The 16,309-nt window shown below is 39.6% G+C and overlaps 1 protein-coding gene across 3 annotated transcripts in view; it reads left to right on the top strand.

Moving 5' to 3' along the window:
- Window positions 1-16,309, top strand: part of MCU (mitochondrial calcium uniporter) — a 498,142-nt gene that overhangs the window by 434,811 nt on the left and 47,022 nt on the right. For all 3 annotated transcript variants that reach the window (XM_053787856.2, XM_053787857.2, XM_053787858.2), the window contains 2 exons: window positions 8,381-8,551; window positions 14,686-14,804. In XM_053787856.2, the coding sequence (XP_053643831.1) occupies window positions 8,381-8,551; window positions 14,686-14,804 (290 nt within the window). The remainder of the gene's footprint in view (window positions 1-8,380; window positions 8,552-14,685; window positions 14,805-16,309) is intronic.

The following is a 16,309-nucleotide window of genomic DNA, read 5'->3' as shown; positions in this document are numbered from 1 at the left end:
AAATAGGAATAAAGAAAGGAGATATAAATAAGGTGCTGACAGTATCTAACAAAGTAAGTCTAGCAGCGGTTAATTCAAGTTGGACAAATTTAGATTTAAAAAAGATATAGGGAAATACTGGTTTTGCAGTAAAGTTGTGGATGAACGGAACCAACTCCCAGATAATATCATTGAACTTTGGGCAGCTTTAAATGTAAATTGGACGGGTATATGAGTAGGTGAGTTGGACCTGCCTAGCATGGGCTCGTAGTCTACCGCAGAGTTCCATCACTCTTATTTATGATATTAATCGTTTCTAATCTGCGCCTCTATATTTTCAGTGTATATTATAAGCTGTGAGATCAGTACTGATTGTTAGTTAGGGTTGTTGGGCTCGATTCCTCGGTCCTTGCCGCGTCTTTCACTATCGACCAATTTGATAGATTCCTAGCTAGTTGGGCCCTGTCATACCTGTACGTAAAACTAATTACTAAATCTGCTTCCACCACTTTCACATCCAGATCATTATATTCCCATTGGAATACAAGACTGGAGTTACATTCCCGCGAATATAACTGGTTATTTTCCCACGAAGAAGCCTGCTGCGCAGACGGACCGTTTCGGCAGTAAAGATGCCAGTGTGTTGCACATGTTTCCAATTTATGAATATGTATGCTGTATGAAATTCACGACCTGTACACGTATATAAACTACTTCATTATACAAACAGTTAAGCAATTTCTCGCTTGTTGATTGTTAAAAATATATTTGAATTGTGAGGACAATCTTCCACAATCATTTAAAAACAATTGCTCAATGTGAAATGCATTTTAGATAACATTCAGTATTTTGCGAACAGGTAAAACTTCAATTTTGACTTAAATAACAAGGCTGCTCTTGCCGAATAAGGCAAACGAAAAATTGTGTATGCAATAATTTCGCAAAAATCATTCTGAACCTAACGAAAAAATATATATTTCATTGTGTTTATTATTAAATTATTGTAAACTTATCTAAAATATATTTGGTTGGATTAAGCTAAATTAAATTGAGCTTATTATAATAAGGTTAGGTAAGTTTTCTAAGGTTCTTTTGGTACAAAATTATTGATTTATACATTAACATAAATGAAAAACAATCTTTAAACGTATAAGAGAAAATTTTAGAAAGGGCTTAATTTTAAATGAGTTCTTGCTAATTGGTAAGATTTACCTATTTGGCACATATATATATATATATATATATATATATATATATATATATATATTATATATATATATATATATACATATATATATATATATATTATATATAACACACACACACACACACACACACACACACACACACACACACACACACGTGTGTGTGTGTGTGTCTTATGCAGCATAATTTGTAAGTACTATTATTTTTTTGATGGAAAAGACATGTACAACAAAAGGAAGGCTTTTATTGTGAGGTTTCATTATATAAGAGGATTTATTAATTGTTAGGAAGCCTTGTGTAAGTGAAGCCTTGCAATAAAAGGTCTTTGGTTGTCCGTGTCTTGTAAGTACCTGGTTGTACTGGTGTGGTTGTACTAGTACAGTTGTATTGGTATACTCAGTAATAACTCACATGAAGACCCCCTTCTGGGATCCTCTTCTGGTGAAGAGGATCCCGGAAGGGGGTCGAAATATACAGATCAATCAATCTTCCGAGTTTATCTCCATGTGAGTGATTATTGAGCATTGATAAGTGCTCATTACATTTTAGTTATTCATTGTACTGGTAGAATTGTGCTCAGTTGTGTTTACGTTGTTGTGCTCGCCTGGTGCATGAGGCTAGAGAACAGCAGGTGAGCCACGAACAACCACGTCCTAAAAGCTTGTTGTTGTAACCACAAGAAACCTAAAATATACTTCCGTGTAGCGGGAGCACTGGTGCGATGCTCTACAATCTACATCACCCTAAGAAAGGCGGTCACTTTAGGTTTCTAACCAGACCACAAACACGTCAAGGTCGGCCTCCATATCTGCCATACCTGTATGCTAATACACTCATCCCTCGCAACTCCCTGGGCTCTCGCTGTCCCTGATTCCTTGGACTGTCCCTGGCTCCCCAGGGCTCACACTATCGTTGGCTTCCCTGGGCTTACATTATCCCTGGCTCCTCTAAGCCAGCAAGATTCCCCTCCTCCCCTCACTCACACCTTCCTGATATGCTATGGGTTGTAAATGCTCAGGGAGGTGAGGAGAACCATGTTTTCTAACGAAAAGATTTTAGCTGTGTGCAGTAAACCCTGACGTCGCCCAGGTCAGTGGAGGTGGGCCAAGCATTAGTCGAGAAAGTTTCGCATTTTTTTAAGTCGTAAACTCCTAGCATCGTCAAAGTCCCATTAATATGAAGGCGTAATTGAGAGTTACGTTGCAGTAAAAGCTATTGTTGCTCATCAGGAAGGTGAATGGGTTAGTCCTCGACCATAAAGTGTGTTTGTGTGTACTCACCTATTTGTGGTTGCAGGGGTCGATTCATAGCTCCTGGCCCCTCCTCTTCACTGATTGCTACTAGGTCCTCTCCCTACTCCATGAGCTTTTTCAAACCTCGTCTTAAAACTATGTATGGTTCCCGCCTCCACAACGTCACTTTCTAGGCTATTCCACTGCTTGACAACTCTGAATAAATACTTCCTAACATCCCTTTGATTCATCTGAGTCTTCAACTTCCATTTGTGACCTTTTGTTTCTGTGTCCCATCTCTGGAACATCCTGTCTTTGTCCACCTTGTCTATTCCGCGCAGTATTTTATATGTCGTTATCATGTCTCCCTTGACTCTCCTGTCCTCCAGTGTCGTCAGGCCGATTTCCCTTAACCTTTCTTCGTAGGACAATCCCCTTAGCTCTGGGACCAGTCTTGTTGCAAATCTTTGCACTTTGTGTGTGTGTGTGTGTGTGTGTGTGTGTGTGTGTGTGTGTGTGTGTGTGTGTGTGTGTGTGTGTGTGTGTGTCCGTGTCCGTGTCCGTGTCCGTGTGTGTGTCCGTGTGTCCTAAAAGAGTATTTAGGCAGTTCCAGTGACGAAATCACGGGGTTGAGTTTATGTAAGGTTAAATAGTAACACCACTTCCATGACCCTGTTTATCGTGTCACGGCCATATTGTAGGGGTACCAATATTGACAAGGTTCTTAATAATCCTGTTAGTCTAAGAATGTTTGATAAGACAACCACCACAGAGTGAAGTGTTGACGAAACTATAAACACGCCAACATTGGTAAGCGAGCATATTAGATTGGCAAACAGCATGTTGAATGATTAGCTCCTCTTGTTTGAACACTGGTTTACTGGGCTGAGATAATTGGGATCTCTCTTTACCCTCCGCGGTATCAGTTATACAGGGGAAAGCAGCGGAACGTACGGTAGTGGCAACAAGTACAACAGCAGCAGTAGCAGCACAGCAACAAAAGCAACAGCAGCAGAGTCAGAAGCATCAGCAGCAGTGGTGTCAGAAATAATAAATAGAAAAGCGGCCGTTGTAGTAGTATCATGACATCTCGTAGTTCAGTTATTGTGCTTTTGGCTCACAACCTCAGGACAACTATTCAGTTTTCGGCTGCATGAGATGTATGGAAAAATCTAGCAACTGTTATCCCTGATCACGTAGCAGTAAAAAAAAAAAAACATAGAGCTAGTCGACAATTGGGGATCATCCTGGAGGAAAATATAAGCCACTTTGTTTGGCTTACTTTGCTGTTAACTGTCCTGGGTTAATTATTTTAATAAATTCCTCAGCAGTAATTGTTGCCGAAAGAATGATAACTGTCGAGACAGTTTGATTAATTAATTGCTATTGCAGAATTTGTTGCAATTAACACTAGCCACGGCAGTCACTCGACACAAGACCTGACAACCTCTTACCAGTACCTGAATTAAGAGCCTAAGTCTGTTAATGGGTATGTAGCGAGGAGCGCGAGAATGAAAACTCTAGACGTGCCCATAATGACAGTGAACAAGCACGAAAACAGAACATTTCGGTCGTAGGACCTTGATCACTTCTGATCAAGTCTTTACTCAGTGCCTTTCTAAACAACAACACCAATATTCAAATTCAGGAAGGATATAGGAAAGCACTGGTTTGGTAATAGAGTTGTGGATGAGTGGAACAAACTCCCGAGTACCGTTATAGAAGCTAAGACGTTGTGTAGTTTTAAAAAGAGGTTAGATAAATATACGAATGGGTGTAAGTTGGGCCTGACTAGCTTGTACTAATAGATCTGATGCCGTGCTCCTTCCTTAAGTGGATGTGACCTGACCTAATTAGGTGGGTTTAAGCCGGGAGGTGACTTGGACCTGCCTCGAATGGGCCATTAGGCTTCTGCAGTGTTCCTTCTTATGTTATGTATCAGTGACCAGTATTTATACCAGGTACTCAGAAGTCTGGACCTGATTAGCTAAACATAAAAATCCAAGTTAAACCAAGTGAGTTATAATGAGCTAACACTGGTCGATGCCAGAAGCAGCGGCAAGGGTCATCAGGGTTTTAATCTAACGTTATCAAAGAAAATCCTCAAATGAAGCGAACCGTCGAGTGTTGTTTTGTATTCAGGGAAACCAATGTCTTGTGTCTTGTAATGGTAGAATTACTCTTCCACCTCATGTGGTACCTATGTATATATACCCTGTGTCCTTGTATTGCTTATAACTGTTTGATTAAGCTCTTGGAGAGCGAAACTTTGCCACGATCAAATTTCACATTAGCTGCATTTATGTTCTTTTAATTTGTCTTATATTCGCCGGGTCGTCTACATACAGTGACCCGACAGAAAATCAATGGATTCATGAAGTTATTAAGGTAATTTTTTTTTTTAAATGGAAGTCATCAAAGGATGGAAATCTGGTGTTATGTTATTAGAACGAACCATTAATTTTCAAGGAGAGTCATCAGGGGAAATAATAAGGGAAATCATGACAGGAGATTGTAAATGAAGTCATGGAAGGTAATGGATTCAATAAAGGAAGTCATCTAAGTTAAGCGTGGGTAAACATGGTATGAAGGAAAGTTCTGGATAAAATTACGATTTTACTCACGAGATGAGAAGAAGGAAGCGAAGGAGGAAGATCCGTAGAGGGTGGAGAGGAGTGGTGGAGGAGAGAGATGAGGAAGGAAGAGGGCAGCGAGGGAGGAGAAAGGTAGGAAGTAGGTAATGGTGTTGCTAGTGGCACTGGTTTTCCTGTCCCACCACTGCCTCCTAATAGTGATTGGCCGGCTTTATTACGCTTGTGGTCAACACATTAGTTTGGTGTAAAGCTTATCAACTGCGCCAGGGTCATGTGATCCGCAATTCATGTATGCACAAACATCAATAATTCTTTAATAATTAAAATACTGATTAAAGTAAACTGTGTGTGTGTGTGTGTGTGTGTGTGTGTGTGTGTGTGTGTGTGTGTGTGTGTGTGTGTGTGTGTGTGTATATATATATATGTATATATATATATAATATATATATATATATATATATATATATATATATATATATATATATATATATATATATATATATATATATATATATATATATATTATGTATGAAAGTGTTTGGTAAAAGGCCTCCCCACAGTGCACTATTTACAAAGAATACGGTAAAAGAAAGGCTTTTAACCTTAAAATCGTTGCCGGAGATTCCTTGTTGCGTAATTTTCACCATCAATTGTGTTATTCCAAGCAAAAAGCTTGCCTATTTCATCTTTCAGATACATCTTCTGAAGTTCTGCGTGTGGGTTCCATTTACCTGAGTATGGAGAAAGAAAAAAAAATGGAGAGATGAGAGAGGCAGCAGCTGGCAATGGTGAAGCAAACTTTAACTTGCCACTATAATTAAACTTTAGATATTACATGAAAAAAAAATGGATGGTTGAAAGAAGAAAGTCAGAAGTTGTACAACGGTGTAATATGAAATCTCTAGGCATTCTAAAAATGTCAGTGTTCATATCTTTGTTTCCACCCTCTTTTGTACTGACGCCTTTATATATATAATATATATATATATATATATATATATATATATATATATATATATATATATATATATATATATATATATATATATATATATATATATAAATATATATATATATATATATATATATATATATATATATATATATATATATATATATATATATATATTAGTACCGTTTTACCAGGAGCACGAGCCATTGATCCAGCCAATAGCACTCTCCTCGGTGCTCCTCTTGGGTCCAATGCCATCGATCTGGTCCTAGGAAAAAAAGTCTCAGACCTCCGGACGATGGAAAGCAGGATGAAAGACATTGACACACTCGATGCCTTCTACCTACTCACCAGGTGCCTGTCAACCCCAAAACTTACCTATTTTCTGAGATGCTCCCCAGCCTTCAGCAGTCCAAAACTCAAGGAATATGACTCTCTCCTGAAGGCCATGCTAGAGAGTGTATTGAATCTTTCCCTTGACGATGGACAGTGGTTGCAAGCCTCACTTCCGGTCAGGCTTGGAGGGCTAGGAGTACGCAGATCCTCCCAGATTGCTCTACCAGCTTTCCTATCCTCTTCCATTGCATCAAACGAGTTGATAAGACAAATTCTTCCTGACACCCTCAGTGACTCAGCAGGAATAGAAGACCCTAGCTATGTCAGTGCCATCACCGAATGGGAGACTCTTGCTGCTCCAGCACCAAACCCTAGTGCAGCACTGGCTCACAAACAGTCAAGCTGGGATAGCCCAATTGCTGAAAAGGTGCTTGCCAACATGCTCAGGGCTGCAACATCAGATAGGGAGATTGCCCGTCTCCAGGCTGTGAGTGCACCTCACTCCGGGGACTTCCTCCAAACAGTTCCCATATCGGCAATGGGAACGCGACTCGACCCTAAGACCCTCCGTATTGCAGTGGCTCTGCGCCTTGCTGCCCCAATTCACACAGAATATATGTGTATTTGCGGCGAAGTGCAAGCAGACCAATACGGTCTACATGGTCTTAACTGTTCCAAAACCAAGGGCTGGTATGCAAGACACAGTGAGGTCAACGACATCATTAAGAGAACCCTTGCTACAGCTGGATGCCCTGCCGAGAGGGAGCCACGATCACTTGCAGCAAACAATACCCACAACCCAGCAAACCGCCCCGACGGGATCACCATCTATCCTTGGAAGAATGGCAAGCTCTTAGCATGGGACTATACCTGTGTGTCCACACTGGCTGACACCTATATCCATCACAGTGTGGGGCGACAGGGAGGAGCTGCTGACCACAGGGAGGAGTACAAGATCAGCAAGTACAGGGACATTAGCCAACAGTATCAATTTGTCCCAGTGGGATCAGAGACCTTGGGATCATGGGGAAAAAATGCCACACGTTTCCTTAAAGAATTGGGTTCCAGACTCATCGACACCACCAGGGACCCAAGGGCAGCCACTTTCATGTTCCAGCGCCTCAGCGTCGCCATCCAGAGGGGAAATGCTTGCTGCATACTTGGCTCACGTCCAGCCTCGGAGGAGCTGGAGGAAATTCATCATCTTTGATACTTTGTGCCATTGTATTCATGTTTATGTTTTTTTCTGTAAATGTATTTTGTTTATTAATAAATGTTCACATAGAATAAAAAATATATAGGGGGTGGTAGGAGAAGAAAATATTCAAACAGCTCCGGGGAGAACCTTGAGTTTTCTCTGAGGTACGTTTATTGTCTTCTCTGAGGATGAGGGTCCCCATTCCAGCTATAGAGGTGGTACTTCCCTATATATATATATATTATAATTATTATTATTACACACACATATACACAGCCTCTCCCTCCGTCTCCTCTCCCTCTCATCAACACGTCATTCTTCTACCCCACTCTTGTTTACCGGTGGTAAATAGAGGGTTGTTTTGACAGAATGAACTGGCAATGATGAAGCGAGGCACGAGTGAAAGATAACGTCCCACATACACTGATGACTCTCTAAATTACCAGTGAGTTTAAGGTACGGAATGAGTGGTTCTTATAGTCATCCTGGAGCTAGTTGTGTCATTGTGCTCGCTAAATCAGCCGCCACTGCCGCTGCTGCGTTAGCTAATACAGTCTTTGGGCCCAGTCATTGGACTCATTATGTGCCTCCGTAAAAAAAATGACTGCTGTCCAGAGAAAGGGTTTGCGACACCTATTATTAAACCAGGCTATTTTGTCCACTTGCCGGCCACTTTATACTAACATCCCACGGACATATGTGATCTTGAGTCAAGTGTTTTGAAGATACTCTTAATGAACCATCAGCTTATAAATCATGAATAATATCAGGAATGCAAATGAATTCTTTGTTGCAAAGGGGACATTAGTATTTCACTGTTGCAAAACTTATATTTGTGTTTCATGATGCAGAGGGGATACTAGTGTTTCATGGTGTGTTGCAGGTGTGACAGTAGCAGTGTGCAATGGCCTGCCGCAGCTGACAGTGCCGCTGCCCTCCAGGAGAGACCTGTGTCGCTTCACATTGCGGCCCGTGACCCACACGGTCCAGGACCTGGTGCACCAACTCACCCACGAGGACCACGGCATTGACAGGGTCGTCCTTAAAACCACAGGTTAGTGACCTTTATGTTCCCACTCTCGCTTTGTCTCCTTCATTTACACAAATAACCAGCATATAGAAGAATGAAATTTATGATGTTTCGGTCATCTGTGTGACTAGTTAATGGTCCAGGTTGGACCGAAACCTCGCCATAATTTTGTGTATGTGTTGGTTCTTTGTGTATGGTTCTAGTCACGGTATCGTACCTTCTTATTCTTCCTGATCTTGTTTTTACTTCTTTCCTGTATATTTTTCTTATTTTCTTTGTTTTACTTTTTTTTTTTATCCGAGACTTCTGGATGCCGCGTAAACTGTCAGTGGTCCTTTAACTCCAAACAAAAGGAGGACACATTGGCAGAGACTCGCGGTACGTTGGTGGACTGCAGTGATTCCCTCTACGGGTCCTGAGCATCGGTGACAAATTCCCCCGTTCTCTTCCTGGAACGTTTGTCCTCGTCATACATGGCCCACTGGGCAAGTGGTCTGGGGCGCCCTTCATCAACTTCCCCTTTTTCCTACTGTGTTGACTCAGAATGGGTAGTCTGGCTCTGTCGGTGTTTAAGCCTTTGGGTCCACCTGACCTGATTTCTTGAGCATCAGTGATGAAGTTTCCGTTTTCTTCCCTGGGGCGTTAATCATCAACCTTCTGGGCAATTGGTCTAGGAATTATGCATAAGCACCCTCTAGGTGTAAGGAGAGCCTGTTGCCTTTGATTCTGCTGGTAGGGGTGTGTAGGGGTACTCGCCTATATAGTATGGTTGCAGGAGTCGGATCACGGCACACGGTGTGTATGAGGGGAGGGGAAGGGGGCTTTGGCAGGGTTTAGGCAACAAGGTTCCACCTTAGATTTAGGTTAAGTTTAGATTTAGATTCTTTATTTCCAATTACTGTATTTCCAAAATATTCAATAATTAGAAAATCCATAGAATGTACAGCATTTAGGGGAAAGCTTAGTCTAGGCTTAGATTAAGAACTACATACTTTGATTTATTTTTAAATATATACACGGTAATAGCCGAAGTTAAAGAAAATATAAGTTACAACATGCTTCATTAAATAAAAATATTGGAATTGTCTAGTTGTACAAGAGTAAGTGGATATAATTTATGAACTTGTAATATAATATAACGCAATATAGTTTTCTGATTGAACATTAAAATGGTATATATATATATATATATATATATATATATATATATATATATATATATATATATATATATATATATATATATTATTATTTATTATATATATCTATATTATTTATTATATATATCTTCAGTAGTATGAATGTTATGTATGTTGAACAAATTTAAATTTTTGAAGTAGTGTATTTTTAAAGGTTTGAGTTGTGCCGCCTGAGTGACAAGTTGTGCACCCGCAGCTCATCCTGTGAGCGGTAACGCAAAAAAAAAAAAAATACAGATGTTACAGTGGGTCTTTGTCAGACCCCACTGAGTATTGTAACACCACTTGAAAGAAATATTAGCCACATTGTATTTTACAGTTGCTTCATATACGTAGTTGATGTACACCACACAGTATGAAATACAATTTAAAAAAAATGATCATATTAACACTAAATTTTATCACATTTGAGTTACATTCTCCTCAGAATAAATTAATTCATCTAGTCGATGCAAAATGTGGATACAACCTCAAGATTTTAGATATCTTATAATTAACAATGAGGTGTTTTGTCATGGATCTTCCTTATGTTGTCTAGCATTTAAATGATCATTCCTTTGCCGAGTTCATCTTAGCTTTAGGCGCTGTGCTACATGTAGTAGATCCCCAAGGCAGACATTACCTGGGTGAGGTAAGAATGTATTAGAGAAATTCTGTTTGAGGTACATAGTAACGTATCTTCGGATGTCCACTGTTTTGAAAACCTTGGTTATTTGATGGATGTGAGTGTTGATTTTAAATTCCTGTCAAGGTATAGAAATGAGAATTTACTTCTTTTGCTTTAAAATGAACGAATAATTGGATGTCCTCTAAGGGTTACATTTAATGGTTGCCTGTTTTTTTTTTCTTCCTCCTGCTGTTCGATTGTATTTAGTTCATAACTAGAACCCCCACCCCCACATCCGATTGGATTCAAGAGCCTTAGGACCCTAGTTTATGAACCCATTTCCAGCATCCTGGAATGGTTCGGTTTTAACTCAAACCTTTATCCCTACCCAAACCTTTGGTCCTATCCAAACGAATTCACTTGTCTGCCCTGGCCAGGTATGCTACCCTGTGCGCTCATCTCTACACACGACACAATGATGTGGAGCTCTGTTAGTGTCCTGGCCTTATCGATGTCCCAGGAAATGAATTAGAAGATGCTGAGGTAAAGGTTAAATCTGTATTAAACTTTTGCCATATTGACTTCATGGACCATATCCACAGATGCCATTTGGAAGTGGTGGGCCCTACTGATCAGGAGCCAGTTATGCAGAGCCCAGCAGGACATGGGTGTTTGACCCCGCAATGTAATCCTTATAAAGAATAAACTTGATTGATTGATTCCTCCTGCGATAGGACTCTGCATTATGAGACGAATCGATGGAAATAAATGGTATAAAATACCGACGAATCGGTTGATTGAGGATCAGGCACACCAATCTCACTCATAACCACCGGTTTGCATGTACTCTTGCCCCCCCCCCCCATATCTACACATTTTAATTGTTTGTCTATGCCTTAGGCCATGGACAAACTGTCATCATGGTTTTTATAATTGCTGAGGTGCCAGGGAACTTTAGGTGAGAATTTAGATAATAATTTTATAGGGTTTTTACATGATGCTGGTTATTTTAACTTGGTATGAGAAGGTTTGTGTGATGGCGTATGACATTATTTGTATGTGGTATTTTATTCACATTTGTAGCTTTTATTGTTTGCTAATTTAACTTTTTGTGTGCATGTGTGGGGAAGGGGGTTGTAATTTGTCATTCATTTTTATTGGAATGAGGTACTTAAATGCACAGGGATCCTGATCAGCAAAATTCATGTAGCTGTGAAGGTGTTTTCACCAATTACAACTTCAACAAGAACATCAGCTGGGACCAGGTGAACCATGTCTTAAATTAAACATGTTGGGAAGATATGTTAAATAAAATGGATCTAAACCAGTGCCTTGAAAGGATCAACTTCCTGGCAGCTGAAGTATGTTCATGGCATATTTCCCTAAGAATAGAAGAAGTAAACTGGAGAGAGAGACGCTCCATCTACAGAAGACGACGAAGAATCACCGAGCTCCTCAAGAACGCTAGATTATCTGATACACAGAAGGAAGCGCTGACCAGGGAAGTGGACAGTATCAAACCTAACTTAAAGGACTCTTACAGGACCCAGAAGAGACAGGAGGAGCCGAAAGTGATTAGTGAAACGGAAAGAAATTCGAAATATTTTTCATATGCCGAAAACAAGGCAAATACCACATCTAGTATCGGGCCCTTACTCAGACAGGATGGGACTTGCACAGATGACAACAAAGAAATGAGTGAGATACTGAAATCCCAATATGACTGTGTTTAATGAGCCACTAATCAGTCTAAAGATTGACAATCTAAATGATTTTTTCATGAATCAGCCTCAAAACTCCATCAATGTATGCCAGATTTCTGATATTACCCTAACTCCAATAGACTTTGAGAAAGTCGTTGACAACATGCCCATGCACTCGGTCCCAGGCCCAGACTCGTGGAACTGTGTTCATTAAGAACTGCAAGAAACCCCTTTCGCATGCCCTAAGAATACTATAGAGAAGGAGCTTAGACATAGGTGAACTTCCACAGTCACTAAAAAAATGGATATATCCCCACTCCATAAAGGTGGCAGCAAAGCATTAGCTAAGAACTATAGACCAGTAGCTCTAACGTTCCACATCATTAAAATCTTTGAAAGAGTGCTAAGAAGCATGAGTGCAAACCACTTGGATTCCCAAAAACTGCACAATCCAGGGCAACATGGGTTCAGAGCAGGTTACTCCGGCCTCTCACAACTACTGGATCACTATGATATGGTCTTGGATGCACTGGAAAAAAGAGAATGCAGATGTAATATACACAGACTTTGCAAAAGCCTTTGACAAGTGCAATCATGGTGTAATAGTGCACAAAATACGTGCTAAAGGAATAATGAGCAAAGTGGGGAGATGTATCTTCAACTTTCTAACCAACTGAACACGAATAGTGGTCAACAGAGTTAAATTGGAAGCTGCCATAGCGAAAAGCTCTGTTCCACAAGGCACAGTACTCACCACCATCCTGTTCCTCATCCTCATATCAGACATAGACAGAGATGTAATCCACAACACAGTGTCATCCTTTGCAAACGATACTAGGATCTGCACGAGACTGTCATCTATTGAGGACATGGTTAACCTCCAAGTAGATACAAACCAAATTTTCCATTGGGCAACAGAAAACAATATGATGTTCGGTGAAGACAGATTCCAACTACTATGTTATGGATAACTTGAGGAGATAATAACTAGAACTGAGTACGTATACTACAAACTCTGATCATAACTCTGATCATACAATAAAGTGGAAAATTAATGTGGGGGGCCTGGGAATGGTAATGTCTGAGGCACTCACTTTCAAGGGTCACAACAGTTCCACGATCACAACTGCAAAGAAAATGATAGGATGGATAATGAGAACTTTCAAAACCAAGAGATGCAAAGCCAATGATGATCCTTTTCAAATCACTTGTTCTCTCTAGGCTGGAATATTGCTGTACATTAACATCTCTGTTCACAGTAAGTGAAATTGCAGATCTAGAGTGTATACAGAGAACCTTTACTGCACATACAAGTTCCATCAAACACCTCAACTACTGGGAACGCTTGGAAGCACTTTGCTTGTACTCGCTGGCATGAAGGCTAGAGAGATGTATCATAATCTACACTTGGAAAATCTTAAAAGGAATGGTCCCAAATCTGCACACAGAAATCACTCCCTACAAAAGTAAAAGACTTGGCAAGTAGTGCAAAATACCACCAGTAGAAAGTAGGGGTGCCATTGGTACACTAAGAGAAAGCACCACAAGTGTCTGGGGCCCAAGACTGTTCAACAGCCTCCCACCATGCATAAGGAGAATTACAAATAGGCCCCTGGTTGCCTTCAAGAGGGAGCTGGACGGATATTTTCAGTTGGTGCTGGATCAGCCGAGCTGTGGTTTGTACGTTGGACTGTGTGGCCAGCAGTAACAGCCTGGTTGATCAGGCTTTGATCCACTAGGAAGTCAGGTCATGGACCGAGCTGTGGGGGTATTGATCCACTGAATACCCTCCAGGTAGACTCCAGGTAGATTACTTCCAAAAACCCTACCCCTCCCACATTCCTCCCCAAATCCTTACCCCAAACTACACCACCCACAACTTAACCCAGTCCTCTACCTACATCCCCCCAGTCACACAATCCTTTGCCCCCAACCCATATATCTCATGAGTGTGTCATTGAGGGACTGTCTGTCTTACAGTATTTCTGTTGGGGTCCTCAGTCTTGTTCTCCAGGATGCGACTCTCACCAGGTGACTAACACCCAGGTACCTACTTGCTTGCTAGGTGAATGGGACACCAAGTGTAAGGAAAGTCAGGAGATAATGAGTGAGGTCATTTTGTGTTAAAAGGACAATAAACATTTATTTGGAACATCATAACTTGGGTATTAATCTTCATCATTCGTGTTAAACAAATTTTCTGAAATCAGCAGATGCAAGGTTTCCACTGATGGAAGTTTTATTTGTCAAGATCGAAAATTGAATATTTGACCTCACCAGTTAGGAGTGATTTTAAGAGATATTGCTAAAAAATCTATTGATGACTGGCTTGGGTGATTGCATAAAAGTGCCTTTATACTGCATGTAACAAATTACTAATAGACAGGGTCACCTCATGAAAGTGGATTTGCACAAAGCAAAATAGCATAAATTGGGGGAGGAGGGGGAATGTACATATACAGCAAATAATAGGTGAATATATTTATTCCTGTAAGCTGTAGATAAATAATGTACTAATGTTTTTATGTGGGATTTACTTATCTTAAATTTTATATCTATTTAACTAATAATTTTTTTGTATAAAAACACTTTCAGTCTTAGTCATATTGTATTCATTATCTTGTCTCTAGCCTCAGTGATATCTTACAGATGGAGTGAGAATCTCCTCCTCAGACAGCATCGAATCTCTTCTCATGAGCAACTTTGACCTCATCATCAACGACGTCTCATACCGGGTGGTGGTGCCTGAGGAACAGAAGCTTACCTTGGTAGGTCACAGGATTTGGGCCTTACACAACTGGTGACTTAATTTACGATGTAGAAACTAAACAGGGTTAACTGATGACTGACATGGGACAAGCAACTATTTCTCAAGTTAATACAGCAATTACAATAGATTTAACAGTGTAAATATCTTAGTGAAAACCCCATTAGTTACACATAAGATGTTGGGCAGTCTTAAGCTAGGACTAATACTAACTGTATAAAAATAAAACAGGACAGTGTGTATGAATGTAAGATACACTGAAATGTAAAAGTGAATAATATTGTACGTAATACAAATTTAAGTGAAAATTAAATTTTTAGCAACAGGCATAACATTTAAATATATCGTTGGGCTGAAATGTAATTGCAAAATATTAAAAATGAAAATAAGAAAATAATGAAATGAAGGTAGGCACAATTTTTTTTTTTTAATTTTTGTTTGAAATCATTAAGAAAGTTACAACTTTTTAATTCATCTTGCAAGTTAGTCCACATTTTTGACCTTTTTATTTTCTGTAGAGGTTCAAGCAAACACAAAGAATATCAGAGAGGTATTTGTTTCAGATGTCATACCTGTGTGTTCTTTCACAGTTTCCAGGTGGTGTCTTGGGGTCAGCATTACAGTGTAGTGTTTTGAACACATGAAGTGAGCAGTAGTACATATGGCAGTAGTTTTTAGTAGGCTTTTGGATTTAAATTAATGTGTTGTCTGTTGCCCAAAATTTGTAATTGTCATGATTCTCATAACTTCTCTTTGTTGTGTGATAATTGGTTTGAGGTGGATAGGTGGGGTAGAATGCCAAACACAGATTGCATAGGCAAGGTGTGAATAAATGATTGAGAAGTAGTGTTAGTAGTATATATTGGAGAACGTAATAGTGGATTTTGGAGAGTATTCCTATAGTTTTTATTGTGTGAAATGAGCTGGATATGAGCATTAGCTTTGAGCAGACCTAGAAACTTGCCCTTAACTTTTTTGTCTACTTCAGATTCATTAATTTTGATGGTTGAAGTTAGATCTAATTTTTTTTTTCTATTAAGGGGTGAGTTTATCATCCAGATGTAGACCTTTTCTTATAATTCATTGTTAACTATAGACTAGTATTTAAAGTCAGGCATTTGACTAGTCATTGATGAGGAAGAGAAGAGGGCCCAAGACTCTAACCTGAGGTACACCAAATTTACTTGGTTGGATAGTCAAAAAAGTGTCATTTATGACTAATTATCTTTTGTCTGTAAGATTTGAAGTAGCTGTACTCTGAGAGTCCATAGTGATTAAGTTTGCAAAGAAAAAATATTGTGGTCAACAATATTAAAAACTTTATGCAAATCAATAAAGTCCATTAGTTTTCTTGTTTCTTTCAAGTGCAGCATAAACTGTCAGGCATTATCATAACTTTTTTTTAAGGTCTGAATAAAAATGGACAAGGAGTTAGCACATTGTTTGGTTAAATAAGAGTACAGCTGGTTGTGAATTGCTTTCTCGGATTTTTTTTTACTGCATTGT

This window comes from Cherax quadricarinatus, chromosome 47 (assembly GCF_038502225.1).
Source record: "Cherax quadricarinatus isolate ZL_2023a chromosome 47, ASM3850222v1, whole genome shotgun sequence".
NCBI classification, from domain to species: Eukaryota; Metazoa; Arthropoda; class Malacostraca; order Decapoda; family Parastacidae; genus Cherax; species Cherax quadricarinatus.
Note: the sequence above shows the minus strand (reverse complement) of the source record. Positions and strands in the feature narration are given on the sequence as shown.